At 38.8% G+C, this 19,289-nt stretch overlaps 1 protein-coding gene across 2 annotated transcripts; it reads right to left on the minus strand.

Moving 5' to 3' along the window:
* Positions 1-11,936: 11,936 nt before the first annotated feature.
* On the minus strand, positions 11,937-19,274 carry cpz (carboxypeptidase Z). Of its 2 annotated transcripts, none has more exons than XM_004538872.2 (13): positions 18,973-19,274; positions 18,473-18,505; positions 17,752-17,803; positions 17,267-17,589; positions 16,950-17,165; positions 16,205-16,401; positions 14,580-14,741; positions 14,060-14,218; positions 13,843-13,978; positions 13,582-13,721; positions 13,173-13,272; positions 12,871-13,016; positions 11,937-12,767 (listed from the first exon to the last, which is right to left on the minus strand). In XM_004538872.2, the coding sequence occupies exons 1-13, from the start codon at positions 19,064-19,066 to the stop codon at positions 12,564-12,566; spliced, it is 1,962 nt and encodes a 653-aa protein (XP_004538929.1). In that variant the 5' UTR covers positions 19,067-19,274; the 3' UTR covers positions 11,937-12,563. The 2 variants fall into 2 exon arrangements, with proteins under 2 accessions (XP_004538929.1, XP_004538928.1); XM_004538871.2 differs by having other exon boundaries at positions 16,166-16,401; positions 18,973-19,273.
* Between the last annotated feature and the right edge of the window lie 15 nt (positions 19,275-19,289).

Below are 19,289 nucleotides of genomic sequence, written 5' to 3' on the forward strand. Positions count from 1 at the left end.
GCACTGTCACATCGTGTTGTGTGATCCCGCCGGGTGATGATCTGTGACAAAAAGCTCCATCATGTTTGGCTGCACCACACAGATACAGAAAAAAAATACTCTCTTCTTAATCTCGTATATGCAACTTTCAACCATGTGTCTTGTTCCAATAAATGCACTTGTCTACAATTACACTTAAACTGAATATTCACACATGCCTGCACAAGCAAACACAGCTACCAGATAATAAGAGCTGGCTGCAAAAACAAACAGATAGTGTCATTGAATACAATGAGAAAGAGACACGCTTGTGTGTGAGAAATCGCCCATTATCATCTCCACCCATACGAGTTCTCCGCTTCATTCTCCCTGTCCTAACACATTGCCCAGTAAACAGGCTGAGGCCAACGGCTCAACTCAATGCCACCACGTGTTATCCCACAGTGCCTACTTTTTCCTCCATGAGTGTAATCAGCTCAGACAAACCAAATATCTGTGGAGTTTAAACCACTTTGACTCATTGGTTGACTTCTAACTATGCAACAAATTACAGTTGCTTTCTAACAGCCTTGTGATACTGAATTAAATTATAACAATAATAAATGAAGCTGGAAAAAATGCAAATAAAATAAAAAAAGATTTGTTTGTCTTTGTTGTAACAACATTTCTTGGCAGTACAGTTTGGCAGTAAACTGCTGGAAAGCCTTAAATGGTGACCTATTTGTATGGGAAATGCATTCGTGGGTTAAGCAGCAGAGTTGAGTATTTGGGTTACCAAATCTTCTCTGCCTATCCCAAACACCTTATTATGTGACCAACACAGCACTGGTTGAAGAATGGAATGCCATCCCACAGCAGTGATTGACCAAGCTGGTGATCGGCAGTGTATGTTTCTTCAACATACTACTAAGGCCCATGTTTGTTGAGTGAATAAAATGTTAAATTGCCACTATGTCTTGTATTTTTAGACTTCAATAATCCAATCCAATAAACTACAACAATCAAAAGTAAATTCCAGAATAAGCCATTTGGCATTGGCATTGAAGATTTGGCAAGTTGTTAGTGAGCACAACTCATGTACTCAACCGTGCTGCTCAACCCACAAATGCAGGGGAACTCCACTTCCTCTCAAAGGGGAAATAAAAAGGCAGTGGGGTATAAGAATTATTCCCAATAAAGCAAAAAGAAATAACTGACCAAACACAAATTTCCTTTGTTCTTCTGCGAAGTTTGTGTGTTCATATATCCTGAACTCTTAAATGAGGACAGCCTTGTAGATGTTATTTTTGGGACTCTACCTACACAAATGAACTCTGGATAGACAAAACATATTACACATTTGTGTAGGAAAAGGAAATGGTCACTGAAAATCAGTGCGAGGTTGTTCTAAGTGATGGGAGTGGTATCTTGATGGGAGTGGTATCTTCCAGGATGATACTGTCCTATCCATAGGGAATTAAGGTTTACTGAATGGTTTCATTAGTATCAAAATTGTGTCAATTGCATGCTGTAGCTGTACAGTTATCAAATCCCAACCCTAATGAACACTTTCAGGAGATTTTGAACCAATGCGTGATGGTGCACACACTAAATGAGTGACTATACTTTGGAAAAACTATTTTTAAAAGTTTGGAAGATCTCCAGAGACTTGAAGGATCCAAAGAAACACTGTGGCCCAAGACTTTGCAAACCAATTTAATTTTTTTTATTTAATTTGTCATCTGTCTAGATCTTCAAACATACTTCTAGAGGATCTATAACAGGTAACGTTAAAAGTGTAAAGGTTTAACCTCCTAGGACCCGAACTCTTCCACAGCATGCATTTTTAATTTCTCTTTGATATTTGGGCATATTGGGGCCCGATGAATGTTAAAACAAAGAATTACCAGATTTTTTTTTTTACCTTATTTTTGTTTTTAAGAAAAATAAGAGCCACATATGAGGATATTCGTTTAAAATTGTGATAGAACAGTAGCAGTATAATGTCCTCGTAAGTGGATATCAGGCCCTTGTAGAGCAAAATTGAGTATTTTGGTCTAAATAACCCAAAATGTGATGTTCACATATGTGGACGCCAGGTCCTAGGAGGTTAAAGCTGATTTGATAAACTGTACACTGGATAAGCCCAGCTGCACATTTTATTTTTATTTGTGCAACTCCTTTTCTTTTCGATACGTTTTAAATAGCGTCGTAGCGTAGTATAGTAGTAGGTTTATTCTAAGTGTAATAAAGCTAATTTAAACATAGGAAATAGCTTGGCATCATCACCGCCACCAGGGCTATTTGTGTGCTCAGTGATGCTGACTATGTGCGTTCAGTGGTGCGTTCACATACTCTTGCATGACAGCTAAAGTAGCTCCGTCTAACGGCACTGATGTTTCCTGCCATTTGCCTTTAGGGCTTTTCCTCTTTCTCTGCCTCTTTCTAGCTGACTTTTAAAGTGTTTTTCTGTTTCGTTCTCCCCGAGGAAATATGATCAACAAAGCCTAGCTTTAGAGAGAGCAAGGCCAATGATCTTAGTGTCTGTTTAGTGCGTTATCATGGCCCTGCCAAAGGCTTTGGCCAGTTTACATGTCATTCAGTAAAAGTCAGGTTGGGTTGAGAATAAGTGAGGCAGAGGTTTAAACCATTATACCCCGAGTTCCTTTTGTGAAATAAGGCAAAAAAAAGCTGCATAGATGTGAAAAAGAAAGTCGAAAAAAATCGAAATTCTGAATTAATCAGGACATTCACAAGTGGAAAACCAATCAAGACAGCTACCAATCTTCCCAGGAGTGGACGTCCCAGCAAATACACCTCAAGGTCAGACTGTGCAGTGCTCAGAGAAATCTCCCAAAAGCTACGTCTCAGACTTTATAGGCCTCAGTTTGTGTGTTAAATATTCAAATCCATGACAACACAATTAGAAAATCTGCAAGAAGGTATGGTTTGTTGAAAGCTTTGCCAGGAGAAAGCCTATTCTCTCTAAAAAGAGCATTGCAGAATAGCATAAATTTATGAAGTTGGATATGTACACACCACAACACTTCTGGTACTTCTTTTCTTTGGATGGAGAAGATCAAAGTGGAGATGTTTAGCTATAAATGCTGAGCAGAAACAAGGTGTTGTGATGGTTCAGTCAAAGTTTAGACTTTAATCTGACTGAGTAAATGCCTGCAAACCTCAACAAACTAAAGTAACGTTATAAACGAAAGTGGAACAGGATTCTTCTACAACGATATTAGAGACAAATAAAGCTAGAAAAGTTCTATTTCAAGTCATTGCAGCTAAAGGTGGTTCTTGAATGATGGGGGCACTTAGTTGTTCAAACAGTGCTTTTGCGCTGGCATAGATTTTATTAAATAAATAACAATTCAGTGTAATATGTGTTTAAACTGATGTATTTAAATAATATCAGAGATGTATTGTTTAAATACATATGTGGTTGCATTTAAATAATTTTAGAAACTTGGCAAAGACCAGATTAGGGTCTTTACCAGGTTCTAACGATTTTGTTACACTGTTGATTGTATTAAATCAAATGTTTTTTCAGTAAACACGCTTGGGTTTACTATTTTACAGCAATGTATAATAATAGCAAAAAATACCGCATGGTCTACATCTCAACATTGCATAAGGAATAAATGGGACAACCACTTGAGCAGAGGAAGAAAAGGAACACCAGAGGCCTCGGGTTAACAACCACTTAATTCAACTGCATTTTACTTCACTACTTCCCACAAAACCAAAAACTAACCTTTAGTTTTTGGTTTTGAAAAAAAGATGAAAGAGGGAAAAAAAACTGTTTTACCTGAATGGTGCAAAGGCCAGTTCTCAGCACTCCCTGAAAGGAGAGATACAAAAGATGTCTCTGCCCACTGAACAGTCTCAAATGTTTAGTTCAAGTACTGACATTAATTTTGAATGACATTTCAACTTTAGCATTTGACTTCATCGCCCCGATTCAACATCAGACAGTGAATCAGACATATTTTAAAATATCTCGAGTGAATCTTTTGACTGATCATCCATGAGGACATTTTAGACACTGTAAGAACTCCACAATAAATAATCCCATTAGCCGGATGAATGGTCAGACAATTTTACCTCCATAAACTCTCAAATACACAAAAAAAAATCACCTTGATTTTGAATGCATTGAAGTGAAAAATAATTGCATTGACCTTTTTTTCTCCTCATTAGCTTTGCTCACTTCTACCCTGAATCATGATGAGTAATTCTAAAAATGCAGCTTTCCATAGGGTTGCATCTTCCGCTTTTATATTTGTCTCTGTGTTTGTGTAGCTTTAGGGCATTTTCCTGACAGAGAAACAGTTAGAGTAGGAATAGTTTGGGGAAATTCTGTCTTCACATCTGTCTTATCTTCTGCCCAGCATCCTTTGGTAATGGTAAGTGTAATGGTATGTGTTGTTCCTCAACACTTCAGAGCAGGGCATTGTGTTTAGTTCATGGCCCAGTTTAGTAAACCTTCTAATTTGTTAAAGTTCTGCAAATGAACATTCTTTTACATCAGCAATGGATCAGATGACCTCTTGTAGTGTGAAAGTTATCACTCGGGAGTTAAACGGCAGAGAATTCAGAGAATTACCACCCTGCCATAAAGTTTCACTTTTTACTGTAAGCCACTTTCAGCTCTGATTAACAAACTTGCACTGCCTGTCCAGCATCAAAAAGCAGATTAATGTAATGTAACTGTATAAGCTGAATTTCTGGAATTACTTCTAACTAAAAGTTTGAGTATCTTTAATTTTACAGCATGAAAAACCTAGTCGTCACAACAAATATTTATCTATTTCATAGTATAAAGTCAGATGTGAGCACACAGCTTTTTCTCACATCATAAATTCGTAATTGTGCATGCTATCGGTCTGTGAGAAGTTGCCGACAGAAGTTGCCCTAGGAAATCGACATAATCACAAACAAATGGTGCATAGCTGTGTCACGTTTCACACATATTGTTGCTGCTTACGGCTACACCGCCCCAACCTCTGACCCCTGAGAAACAAGACACTGGTTGTTATGGTATAATTCTACAACAAAAGTATTATAGGAAAATGAAAAGCAGATACTGTCTCTTAACAAATCTTGAGCAATGAAAGCCAAGTTTCCGAGGAACACGCGAGATTTTTACAAGGAAAACCAGCGTCTCAATTTACTAAATGAATGTACAATACTGGAATTGTCACAATCATACACTGTAATTTTTATCTTGTCATATTAATGGTTTGAAATCACAGGAAGGTTTAAGATATAATCTCAACTTCCAAATACAGGACAGATTTAATGAGAGTGGTTTGAGAAAGCAGATGATGGGGGAAGCCCAGAAACTTTTTGTTTTTTTTAATTCCATCCTTTTAGCTTTTCCCTTTTATAGCTGTGTTCATAACAGTGAACAAAATCATAACATATAAAGAGAAGAATGAGGGGTAAACAAACTGACTAGTACTGAAACTGCCACTTGTTCAGCGAGCGTAAGCTGGCAAATTAGTTTTGGGGTCAGACCCCGAGTCTGTTCTATTGTCTGCCACAACACCAACTCGTCATGCTTCTGTGGAAAAAATCAAATAAAATAATAGCAGTCCAACAGGAAAGATCAGTTGATGTTTTAGTAAATCCGTGTGACGGGCATTGTTGAGGTCACAGATGGGTAGCCATGAGAGTGTTTTGTAAAGGAAGTGACTCAGAGAAATCTCTAAACGAGTGCTGCTCAAACAAGGTCTTGGTTGTCACACAAAACAGGTTTTGACTTGAGGGAGAAAACAGACACGTTAATAGGATGTTTCAGTTAATACCACTACAGCAGTTTCCTTTCACTGCAAGACATGGATAAGTCCTGCCGTGTAATTTTTATGGCATCAGGTGATACAGTAATCTTGAATAGAATGGAAAATGACAGTCACAGCAACAGCAAATGCTGTGAGCATATTTATGCATTACACTTGGATTCAACAAAGAATGAATCACTTACTAACACTTCCTATTACATCATCGCTGTTTTTGTAAACTGAGGAGCTGCCAGTTCAAGTCTGAACTGTTTTTTCAAAGTTTGTAATAATTTATGCAGCTTTTAATTCGAGCTTCTCTGTAACCTACCACACACACACACACACACACACACACACACACACACACACACACACACACACACACACACACACACACACACACACACACACACACACACACACACACACACACAACTGTTCCTCTTCCCTTGCAGTGTGCAGTGGCAGGCCCGAGTCTGTAATTGCTGCCTCTGTGGCGTGGACAGACAGGCGAACTGGGGATTGGAGATGACACGCACCCATTATTAGTGGACCAAGTGCTGTTTTTGCAATTACTGAGGATTTGGCTGAACACGCTGAATCAGACTCTGGGATTCTCTATTCAGAAGCCATTTCAACTCCAACTGGCTGCACAGCTTCTGTTGGCCCCGGCCTAAACAGCACTGGGCTGGGCCTCTGTGCGGGCCTGAAAATCTGTTCTGGGGAAACACATTTTGAAGAATATGAACTTGAATTTGTTTTACATTGTGTTTATTTGGTTATCCTATTGGATCTACCCTTTGACTGGAAAGCACTTATGGGTGAACTCCTGTAGTTGTTTTGTTTATTTGCTTTAGTGTGACTTGATCTGAGTTTTCTTACATTTTTATCTATGAGATAGCACCAAAAGGGCAGGCAGGCAGAACCACACAGAATTATGAAAAATACTTCAGAATAGGAGCACTGAACCTCTATTCTACCCATCTACCAACCTCTTATTTGCACTAAAGTGTTGTTTTATATGTTGGGCAATAACTGATGTAACAGAAGAAAAACTACACAATAATAAATAAATCTTCTTCTTTATTTATTTATTTTTTTTTGCTTTGCCTTTTATTTGTCAATTAAAAATACTTTTGGCTTTTGGAAAATGACTTGGAAAATGTAGTAAATAGATGCCCAGCACCTCTGAAGGTCACTTTAATCAGTCACTCCCTACAAGAAGTGGGAAGTAACTAAGTACAAAAATACTTTGTTACTGTACTTGAGTAGAATTTCCAGGTCTCTATAACATGTGACATCTATGTTTCATACATTTCATTATTTTTCATATTGTGAAATGTGCTGCAAAACAATCTGAGGTAGACTAACTGTGTTAAAGGTTGCATGAAGAATACTCTGCAGGTGAGTGCAGGACAAACAGGTTAGTTTGCTGCACTGTGATGGATTTCGATCAGCTGTTCACAGCCTGTACATTAAGAAAACCTGAAGCTTTCAATAGAAATTATTGTGCATTATGATTATTTTACCCACACTGAGACATTACAACTAATTTTAGGGTTCCCCACCTGCTGACTCTCACTTTGACCTCTTCCCTACACATTTTCCTGTTTAGAGGCAAAGTCACACTCTACAATGTAGGCAACAGAAAAGAGAGCTGTTATTTTATTTTCCTTATTTTTCTCTGCTCATGTTCTACTGATATAAGCCAAATACCTTTATTAAAATAAAAATGTAGGCTAAAATGAAGTTTGTATTTCTATCTACAAATAATATTTTAGTATTACATTAATATAGCACTAGGTTCAGTTGCCTTTGCATATAAATAAGTGGTAGGAATGTTCTTCAAGGAGCTTCTTTTGCTTTCTTACTTTGAATACATTTCAGAGCCGGTACTTTTTGACTTTTACTTAAGTAAAGAAGTCAAATCCAGACTTTAACACTAATATCTGTGCTTCTACTCAAGTACAGAATGTCTGTACTTTTGGCACCTCTGCTCCCTACGATACAGTATAATTCATCATTACTGATTTGGTAGAGACATCAAGCTACAAAACACCTGTCCCTTGATCCACTCATGAGCAGAAAGCACAAAATACAAGCGTAAACAATCACGATGATGGATGGTGAACCAGAACGATGTGTTCTGATGCATCTGCGACAAGTTCGTAACAGGTAATGTGTCCCGCATTGCAGCAAATAACCGTTTCCTGTCAATCTGAAAGGATAGTAAAACCGGGACATGTATTTTTGTTCTCAAAACCTTTAAGCAAATGTGGTACTTGACTGCTGACAGACAGATGTTATAACACTGCAGACTTAGTAGCACAAGTGAAAGTGTTAAACTAGAAACCCTGGAGATACTTGATATAAAACTAACTATACTAGAAGATTTTCTTCAAGGCACAAATCTGCACAAGCCACAATGCAGCACAAAAGTAAGCCTATCAGCAAAGCTAGCCAAAACAATTTGGTAGAGGGGTCCTAGACATACATATTAGTTCTGCCCAGCAGATCAGTAAGTGAGGGGGAACGACTAGAAGCCAGCCAGCCATTCAGGCATAAGGACAGCTTGAACTTGGCTAAGTCTATATGGCCTGGTTCTAGGGCTGACGTTGTGGCGGTTGTGCCAGCAGCCAGTGGCTGCTGCGTACCTGCAATCTCCCTGATGATAATGCAACATGGCAGCCCCGAGGGCAAAGCCCATACAACTTTCTCAGCCCTCTCAGAGTAATTGGTGACCCCTGAACTTGCCCTTCATATAAAAGGAGGGTAAAGGAGAGACAAGAAGAGGAGGGGGGGACAGGACAAGCGATAGTCAACGGAGACACTAGAAAAGGGGAGACAAGGTCATATGAAAGAAAGGAAGACAGAAGGCAAAAGAAAAGAAAACCCAAGAAGACATGAGCTGGGAGGAAAAGGTTAATCTCTTTTACTGTGGATAGTTTGAAAGTTCATCAGACACACAAAAGTCTGCAGCCCAGTTGTGTGTGTCCTATATTGGGGGCATAAGAGGAGACCAAACATTTCCAGTGTATTCTATAACTACATACTGTCTAATAAATAGTTACAGAAATCATGTTTTCTCATTTGTTTATTAGAGCTTTAACAGTGCTAAAGCAAGACTGCCACCAATTTTATTGGCATTTATTCGTATTTTTGGCGTATTTCACCAAGCCAGCAAAATAAAACTCTTCTTTCTGTTGTTTATATATCGCTATGTTATCATTGTTCTGTATGAGCTAAACCTTTTTGGCTATTTAGTCTCATTAAGCAATACAGAACAACAGGCATGTGTTTTCAGACTAACCAAACTGGAAACAATTGCTGGATACCTGACTTTACAAAGCTACTTCAAGCACGGACTGCTTGATTCTTCACTGAATGTTCAAACTTTACTGTTTACTTAACTGTTGATATTTTACTTTGGGAGAATTGTAGAGATGCTACAACAAAGCTTTGTTGACAATTTTTCTTATTTAACCATGGGTGACCATGGTTAAATAAGAAAATTTTCCCAGTGATGCCTACTGGGAAAATTATTAAGAAGAACTTAAACATCTCTTCCCCCCCCATTTTCTTAACTGCTTATCTAGTGAATGCTGGTATACCTCAAAACTTATTTTTTTAAAGTGCTTGTTTTTTCATATTTACATGTTCACAAAAATCAAAAATAAAGAAAAAACATAGATAACAAAATTGATAAAAGATTAAAAGTATTTGAACAGTCTTTGTTTTAGACTTTGGTTTGAAAATATTATATTTATCTTTTTAAAACTTAAATCATGTAATCGCTTGTGATAGAAATGTTTTGGGTTTTTTGTTTTTTTAAAAAACCATCAACATAGAACAGAGACTGTGAGAAAAGACAAAAGATCCTTAACAGTCTCAGTGTCAAATGTGACAGCACTACCATCTGCCTATAGCCTAAATTGGGGGGGGTTTTTTGGTAAATTTGGTAATGTTCCCTTGTTTCTACAACTGTTTGTTTAACACATTACTAAAAATCGCCTGAAAATTTTTGTCTGTTACCAATTGTATCACACCAAGCTTACCACTAACCAGTTCTTTCAACCAAGTAAGTAAAGAAATGCGCTACAGGGCCTTTTTGTGTCCAGTGACTTGCAGACTGAGTCTTGTGTGTGTAGCATGGTTACTTGTGTTTCAGCTTGGCTCACTACAGACATTAATCTTCATAAAGTTCAAACTTCATCTGTATCAAAAACAATAATTAGAATCAAATTCATTTGAAATATCACTTAATTCTATGGGGTTTTTTCAACATTTGTAAAAAGATCATCCAGGAGGCATTACTTTTCATTAAAAATTATTTTTAATTGCATATGAGCAGTGCAATAATATATTTTTAACAAAGTTACGTGTAGATACAAAAGCCTACATTTAAATAAAAAGAGCTTCAATCCAAATTAGTACTGCTGGTAAACTTATATACACATTGCATTTTGGGGTTACAAACTATGATTTAGAATAGCACAGCAACCTGTCACTTTAAAACATTATAGTGCATTTACTTGTTGCGGCTCACAGTTATGCATTTCAACACACAGCACAGTCTTAAGGAAGTGAGATATTTTTGGTCCCTCAATATGTCTATAAAGTTTACCCAAGGATCCCTATACTCCTCATCTCACCTCTTTATCTTTGGGCTATACATATTAGTATGTTCCATGGTATTCGTCACTCCAGCCCCGTCTGCGTGCATTTGTCTATGCAGTATGAATCCATTTGTCTCCACTGACGGAAAATAATTGCAAAGCAAACAAATCATCTCTGCCACATTGAGCAGGCCTCTACTCCTGGGGCATAGGAGCTAGATAGCTATAGGAATGAAAGACTGACTGACGCAGAGGGAAAGGAAGGCGAGGACGAGAGCAGGATAGAGGAAGCTCAGAGCAAAGTGGTTTGGCATTTGCATTATATATGCAGAGTGTTAAAAAGTGTTATGTTGAAGAAACTGATGCAGTCAGATTGAAAGTGACTACATGGTGCACTGGGAAAGCCAGAGAAAGAGAGAGGGCCAGAGACCTTAGTGGAAGACTGCCAGCTGGAAACTCACTCCAGGAACATAAGGAGGAGGCATCTGGGAACACACCGCCTTGGAAAAAGAGAAAAAAAAGATAATTATAGCATGATGCAAATATGGCCTTTTCAAAAAGAAAACCTACATCTAGTATAACCGTGTTCTTGCTTTAATATCAGCAGCACGGTTCAGTGAGGACTCAGAAGAAGAGTGTTTCTAAAATCTACACAGCCCAACTCAGGTTGCTTCACTGTATTAGTATCACTAGTACTTACTATTTCTACTTTATAGGCTATAGGCCCGAACAGAAGAGCAATGGAGGGGAAGTGCACGCTTAAACAACTCTTCCCACAAAACCCACAATACTTCAACCAAACTACCCAGAGGTGAAAAGCATTTAACCTGGAAAGGGGAGAATTAAATCTGTTTTGAATTAAATATGCCTACAAATTGTTAGGAATTGCGCAACTTACCTCTGTGTGAACATAGCCTATATCACCTTAAAGTTTGCACCTGAAGGAAAGTCATGTGTCAAACTGAAAAATAGCATTGTTGCGCTGGGCTTTTCTCGCAGATACAAGTCAATAACTTGCCAACTGTCAGTTCACATTCTCCTTTCAGAAACGCAAAGAGTAATAATGAACGGAGCAGCTGGCAGCATTAACTGTGGTACTACATATATGACTACGGAGTTTGTTAGCAAAACAACTGTCGTTCAATGCTAAAAATCACAACAGAGCACCTGGATAAGGCGCAAGGATACAGGACGCACTTGCACACCAGCGCTACATGTTCTTCCGCTGGATAGCTTAAAAACATAAGAATAAAAACAACTTCACTGTGACAGCTTATCCTCTCTTCTGGGTATTCCTGAGATTCGCATGGAGCTTTAACTCAACGCAGAAAAATCAGAAAAATCAAAGTGTGGAAATTTAATTGAACTGTGAAATGTTTTTCTAACATTTAACAAATTACTAAACACTAGGATAAATAAATGTATAAACTCTTTAATGAAGAATACAAATGGACTTTACGCTAATTAGAGAATTCATTGTTGAAGTCGACGAAAATGACATTATATGTTCTCTTGCGCCCTCTAGTGACATAATGCGAAAACCACTCCCCGAAGTTGATTCATTGAAACAAATGAGTGCCAGAAATATTCACTGTTTATTTGTTATGCTTGTGGGGGAAAAGCAAGGCTTTCTACAGTTTTGAGATGGCACAGTGTTGCTGCTAATCCAAGCTCTATGTCACATGCTGTTACTGATCCAGTGGGCTTACATTTTTTGTGTATTGTATGAAATATGGATAAATGTTACAAGAAATTTACTTGTACATGCCCATAAAAAAATAAACATAACAAATCCCAACTCATTTTTTAATGTACACAAATGTGTGCAGATGCAGTGTTGTAAAACTGTAAGCAAAATATCAAGTCCCATTTCTTCTATTGTGTTCTCTATTGTGATGAGGTTTTAGGGGATGATTGTGGCATCCATATTTCATTCATTATTCAGTAAATGCTGCTTCAAAGCAATGCTGCCCCCAAATCTCACTCACAGCCCAAAATTAAATGTGTTGCCCCTTGGAAAAAATGCTAATTCACATCCTTACAGGAAGTACTGCAATGTGTTCAGTTACTGCTGGTTAGTGTCACAGCTCCTGCTACATAAACACCTCTGAGAACACCAGTGGGACTGGATGTAAAATGGTCCTTCACCAGTCTCCTTATGTGGTGGAGGTGGTAATCAGGATCTTTATTGTCCCAAATGTGTCTACACATTTCTCAGCAGCCAGGTTGGAGGTGAGATACCAGACTGGGAGAAGTAGTTCCACCACCATGGTTTTTCCTCCCTCTCTCTCCCACTATCACCCACATCTGGATCCCTGTATTGCTCAAACTGGTTGTAGGGGTCAAATCGATCCCATGTGTCTGATGTGGGGAAGAGGTGGTCATCAATATCGGGCTCCACGGGAACCTGGATGCAGGACATGAGTGAAAATGTTAGAGCAGAGGTGAGGAAGGAGGTAATATTTAAAAGAAGGTGGTACAGAGGGTACAGCGGGACTTTGAAGACAAACCTTCTGCAGGACAAAGTCAACACGTCCAGCCTTGCTCATGGTGTGAGGCAAATAAACTCTCTTGCTGACCTTGGAGTATCCTTTGGCTGTGGCTGTCACGATGTGAGTTCCAGGGTTAAGCAACCTCCAATAGTCTCCATCTTCAGCTGGAAGAAAGGCAATAAGTAGACGCAGAACGGTGGGAGGGAAAGTGAAGAAAGTTAAAAGAAGAAAATCAGTAAAATGTGTATTGTCTAAGGTTAATTTACACATTTACAAAAGTAAGACTCCAACACATCAAATACTGACATAGTTATGTATACCTGTGGTGACATCTTTTCTAACACCCCTGATGGAAATTGTTGCATCTTTTATTCCATTACCATTACCATCCTTAACTATTCCCTTTATTCCTCTGTGGACCTGTTTAGAGAAAAGGAATACAATGGCAAGATTTGTCAAGCGTAGTTTTTTCCTGAACAGAGTAATTATCCATGCGTTCAACATTATAATTTAGCAATTCACTTACCATCGATGATTTATAGTATAGTATAGTATAGTATAGTATATATATATGTATATATATATATATATATATATATATATATATATATATATATATATATATATAGATTATGAACATACTACTATATCTTGTTTAACTTTGAAATATTATTATTTGAACAGATATTTCTTTTTATTCACAGTTAAGAAAAAAAAAGTGGCACTTACAGATTCAAGAAAACTGAGGAGAGCTTCTTTATTCCTCTTCCATTCTGGGTAAAGCTCAGCCTCTGAGGGGAATTTGTCGCATCCAAGCTCCACGGTTATCTCAAGACAGTTAGTGTGTAAATAATTAAAGTCTGACATACCTGCAAAAAGTAGGAGAGGTGCACACATTGTGGGAAACTTGGGGGAAAAAAATTTACGCAAAGAAGTTTGATTTATGTCTTTTGCTGTGAGAATTAAGGAGTGGAGTTAAAAGTATCTCACCACCAGCAAAACTGTACCACAGTGCCCCATTGATAATCCCCCGAGTTCGATAAAAGGAGGCACCACACCTCTCTGTGTCATTGTTTGACATAGTGGCATGAGCATCGGCATATGTGCGAGCCAGCTGCTTGAAGACCTGAGCATTGGCAGATTATTGGCCAAGGTAGACATTGATTGTTATTAGAAATCTGCTATCTATAAAATTCCACTCCCCTACCTGTTCATCTGGAGTGGGGGAGAACATCCGCTCCTCAAGAGGATGTCTAGAGTAGTCAAATGGATAGGAGATCACCAGATCCCCTCCGTGGAGGCTGGCAGACTGAACGAAAGGCAGAGACCTGACCCACTTCATCACTGCGTAAGTCTCTGGTGCCACCTACAGTAAAAAGAAAAGATTGAATCATTTTTGGAAGCCAATATGAAATAACTGCTGGAGATTATTTCTGGTAATTGTTAGTAAATTAGTACTACCTTCTTAAGTCTTGATGCATGCTCAATCATCCATGTACAGAAATCCTAAAAAGTTGCTTCTGGTCATCTGGATGTAGCATTTTCAGTGTGAGAAACTAAAACTGCTAGTTTCAGTCATTATGCAAATGTTCTGGTAATAAGTTTGGGGAAACCTGCAGTCCGCTGGGACTGAAGAAGTCATTTGGATGACTGACAAAACGTTTCTGCCACTGAAAAATCTCTACGTCCAGAGGAACAGAGTCAACTTTCTGGTACTGCCTTCTTACCTTCCCAAACCAGTATGCGTCGGGAATCGGGATGTGGTCAGTACGGTAGTGCCTGCTGCGTCGATTCCGGTACAAGACAGACGTAAGGTCCGGAAAGTTCCGGTTCAGGTCAATATTCTGGGCATTGGTTCGACCATTGGTCCAACCATTCAACAAGTGACCCTGAAACATTTAGATTCACACTAAAAGCATTAAAATGTGTAAGGCTGCTGAGACTGATGACAACATTAACTGTAACGATGTCATGTCCAGACATTAGTAGGTGCCGTGACTATATTAAGAGCAAGATATTATGATTATTAGTCAGGAATCCAAGAAGGAACATGTTAGACTATGACTGTTAATTCTATTGTTAACATGAAGACAAAATCATATATCCGTCAAGAGAAAGAGTAGCGAATAGAAGCAGAAACCATTAAGTCTTAAACATAAGATGAGATGAGATAAGCATTATTGTCATTGTAAGCACAACCATGCAATAAAATTGGAATGAGCACAACTATTTCTTTATCTCATCCAAATAATCAACAAAGTTATTTTTTTGGATTATTTAAATTGTTACATGCTGTAAACATTTATGTATATGTGTCCATATACAGAACACATATTTCAACATTCTGTTTTAACTCTCTCTCTCTCTTTTTTAAATAAATACAAATGGAAAGTTACCACACTACATGCAGTACATAACATTTAAAATATGGTCATATTGATATAAAATGTGTGATACACTCTAAACTGTCATTTGTATTTAAATCATGCTCTCTGGATAAATCACTCAGAGCAGTAAATGTGTTTGTGGGTGCTGCTGTATTTAAATTACTGCACAGTACATGCAATGACAATGGCAGTTCTAACAGTGGACTTCATAATCTTTTTATCAATCCTGTATCAAACAGATGATACACACATTAAAGCATGGAGACAGTCAGTGTATTCTTTTTATGCAGAGGCACAACATCAAGGCTGCATGCCTATGCAACATTTCAAATAAATGTTCCACCACCAGTGTTGTTATTCCGAGTATTCATTAAGAGATGCCAGCACAGAAGTCTCGCCATGTTTGAGAATCCAGCATAATGCATGCCAGAATAAACAGAGCTCAGAGACTTCTACAACTACTCAACGGGCTAGATAAGTGAAGCAAGGTACATGCAGATTTCCCACTGCCAGCTATGATATGTATGCACACTTAATTTCAGAAATGTTGAAACCCTGGCAAATTCAAATCAAAGTTTATGCATTTGTCTGGGAGTAGGTGGACTTGCCCTGGGCAACAAGACTATGTAGACAGACAAGCAGACAGGCTGACAGAGAAAGAGGTAGGAGGTGGAAGCCTGGAGTCATTTCGTAGAGCTTCTGTGCTTACACGGTTATGTATTAAATAGTTAAAAGTTTCCTCTTAGGTTTCAAATTTCACAGTCCACAATCCACATTGAAAAGCTCTGTGCATTAGCTGTTCTTAGCAGATTGACCCACTCTTCCACCTTCACACCTGAAGCTGAGCAGACTAAATAGACCAAGATCAATTAATAAATTGAGATCGGATAATGACAGTTTGTCTTTTTTCTGTTAACAATATTTACTTCATGGTTGATGAGCTCCGGGTCATTGTTATCCTCTACCTCTGAGGCGGCTAGCTCATAGCCATCGGGGTTCATGGAGGCTAGAATATGGATGCGAGTGGTGTTGATGATGGTCTGAATTCTTTGGTTTCCCAGGATATATTCCGAACACAGGTACTGGGCCAAATAGATGAGCAGCTGGCGGCCCAGCACTTCGTTGCCATGCATGTTGCCCACCAACTTGATCTCTGGCTCTACTACAGTTCATGGACAGAAGTGCAAATCATTAAATCTGCATTCTCTTATTTATTTTTTTAAACTTTTGCCATTTTGAGCAGAACAAGCAATAAACACAAATCAAATTATGTATTTAGGTAGTTGTTCTGATGAATTTAATAAATGTGTGTGTATGTTTAAACAACCTAGGAGGGGAGGGGGTCAAAATAACCTTTCAGGTATGTTTGTGTCAATTATCTACTTTTAAAGAAAGCACCTGGCTTGTTAGCTGACACTATATTGAGAATATATATATTTAGTGTAGAAAATATAAAGCTAGAAACAATTTTAAGAGGGCTAATATAAAGCCAAACGAATAAAGATGAGTAAGGGATCTTGCATTTAAGACATCAAGCTAAATAATGGTAAAACCCTGCAGAGCTGATAGGAGGTGCTATTCGCTGATAAGATCACAAATAGCAATGCTGTATGTAAAATATCTGACCATTTGTTTTCCCCAAGTCTTAGAGAGGTAAAACCTTTTTTTTTTAAATAACATCATACATTTGCATTAACCTTCCTTACTCACATAGCTCATGTTGTCCTGGGTTGTTGGTGAACTCAATCACCAGTAGATCCCTGCCCTCAGTGCTCCGTCCAATGCTGTAGACGTGGGAGATATGAGAGCACTTGGCTGCTGTTCTCTTCAGGATGCTGTACATCTGTGCATTGGAGGTGTAGGTGAACTGAATGATAGTACTGGGCTCCTGAGGAGAGAGACTGGACAGTGCTTGCTCCTGTCTGGCTGGAGGAGGGACACCAAGATTTAGGGGAAGCCAAGAAGAGTGCTTCAAAAGAGCGTCAGACTTACTCAGGCAGTATACAGTGCATTAACATGACCTTTACCTTTCAGCCCTGCCAGAGGATCAAAGCAGCCTTCTTGGTCACTGGCAAAGAAGCGGTCACAATCCAGGAAATAAGGCCAGGCCATCTCAATGGCCTCAAAGGCATGTGTGCAGTCCTTCCTCAGTGCCTCACATGTGCTCCGGCAGGGTTTGACCATCTTGTCATCTCTGCAGGGTGAGGCCAGTACTGAGCAACCTACAAGACGAATCTCAGGGGAGCACTCCCCATTCAAAAGGCCATGGATGACACTTAGGAGGAGGTACTCTGCCCCTGACTCTGCCTCCAAACGAGTCCGATGACCAAGGATGTTAGGGAATATGGTTCTGGATATAATGTATACATGATTTTTAACAGCATGATTTACATCAACATGTAAAACAATAAAAACAAAAAAACAAACAAAAAAAAAAACAGCACCTTATGAGACCGTTGTGTAGTTACAGTTTTTGTTGGCACAGATTTCTTGGCCAAGCCCTGTTACTTACCTAGAGTATTCCATATCATTACAATAGCCCAGGTTCAGCTCTGTGCATTTAGCTGTTGGAGCAGAATAGATGTAAAGAAAGATAAGGAGTCAAAAAGAGGACACACATGGTTTGACTAAATCATTATTTTTAAGTATTCTTTACATGTTTTTTTCCCCGCCAGTGCTCAAATATAAAGACTATACTGTAAATCACATATTTACAAGTAGTTTGAAGATAATGCCTTATCTCTTTGGATACAGTTCATATGGATTACATGGTTTGAGTTTTTCACCAGCCTTCAGAGCTCTGATGTTGTATGATTATGTGCCATTAGCCCTGACTTGTTATGACTTGTTCACTGTCTCTTGGATGAGAGTCAATGGGACTCACTTTTTTTTTTTGGGGGGGGGGGGGGGGGGGGGGGGGGCAAGCACCATTTGCTTTTATAAGATTTTGTGGGAAAACTGCTAATTTGTCTGATATAGTACCTCATCACAGAATAGACAAGCACAAATCCTCCCATACAGGCTGAGCCTTGGTACTGCATTTTTTTTTCTTTATGTCAGAGATTACAGATCTGTCTCATCTATCTGGAGCAGATGCATGCTGCATCTTCTAGGTACAGCTCTTCTGTTTTACCTGACTCAAAGGTCAGGCCATGCTCCACGGCTAGGTTTACCCAATCGTTATTCAATCCATGCAGTTAAAAATTTGTCCAGTAAAAAAAAAATTCACATACGTTTTTCTTCATATGCACTGTTGCTGCATCTTCCTGTGAAAAAAATAAATAATACAAACTCAAAAATATATAAACATCGCTCATTGAACGCTAGATGGAGACATCGTAACAACAATCCAAAGAAGAAACTCCATTTAAAATCACCGTTTATTCAGAAACAAACAGCAGCTGGCCATGAGTCTGTCACACACATTTATTCTTAAATCTCCCTTACACGTCTCTGCAGAGTCTAATTTGGCTATTATGTAATAAAACTGAGAAATATGCAGACTAAAAAAGCGCCTATTAGCTGTCTCGAAGCAGAGAATTAAAATGAATAGGTAGGCCTTAAAATTATTTGAATTAGTATCCGGGTAACTTAACATCGGAAGTCGAAAGCAGTCTATCAGCTAAACCGTGTGGACGTTAAGTTACATGGTTTAACTCCCACGGACTCTAAGCATGCATCACAGGTTTGGGTTTGCACGGTACGCGTATTTGTTTGGACCAGATGACCTTACCTAAATACTCGTCTCCTGGATGGCAATTCTGCTGCGGGACGCACAACGAAGTTTTCGCCCAGAAAAGAAACATTACCAAAAGTCCTAGCTGCATGTTGGAGTGCTTTGCGCTGCCAGAAAATTCGGTGTGTGATGTGGCAGTGTGTGTTTGAAGCTGCCACTTTTCGTTTTCTATGCTGGATGATAATTACCACCCACAGGACGGAAACCTCCTTCCTTTGTTTTATCGGTGCATCCCTGACCTGTAAAAACTGAGGCGAACCAGGAGCGCGGCTGTGCCGATCATATTTCACTGCACAGAGTGCTGTGCGCGTATG

The sequence above is a fragment of the Maylandia zebra genome, linkage group LG6 (assembly GCF_041146795.1).
Source record: "Maylandia zebra isolate NMK-2024a linkage group LG6, Mzebra_GT3a, whole genome shotgun sequence".
NCBI classification, from domain to species: Eukaryota; Metazoa; Chordata; class Actinopteri; order Cichliformes; family Cichlidae; genus Maylandia; species Maylandia zebra.

What these genes read in the sequence shown, in the direction of transcription:
- cpz (XM_004538871.2), bottom strand. Translation starts at nt 19,066, where the DNA reads ATGCAGCTAGGACTTTTGGTAATGTTTCTTTTCTGGGCGAAAACTTCG. An exon ending in CAGTGCATATGAAGAAAAAC is followed by an intron (nt 17,804 to 18,472) that starts GTATGTGAATTT and finishes CTGCTCCAACAG; the next exon opens with CTAAATGCACAGAGCTGAAC. An exon ending in TCCTCAGTTTTCTTGAATCT is followed by an intron (nt 13,273 to 13,581) that starts GTAAGTGCCACT and finishes TTCTCTAAACAG; the next exon opens with GTCCACAGAGGAATAAAGGG.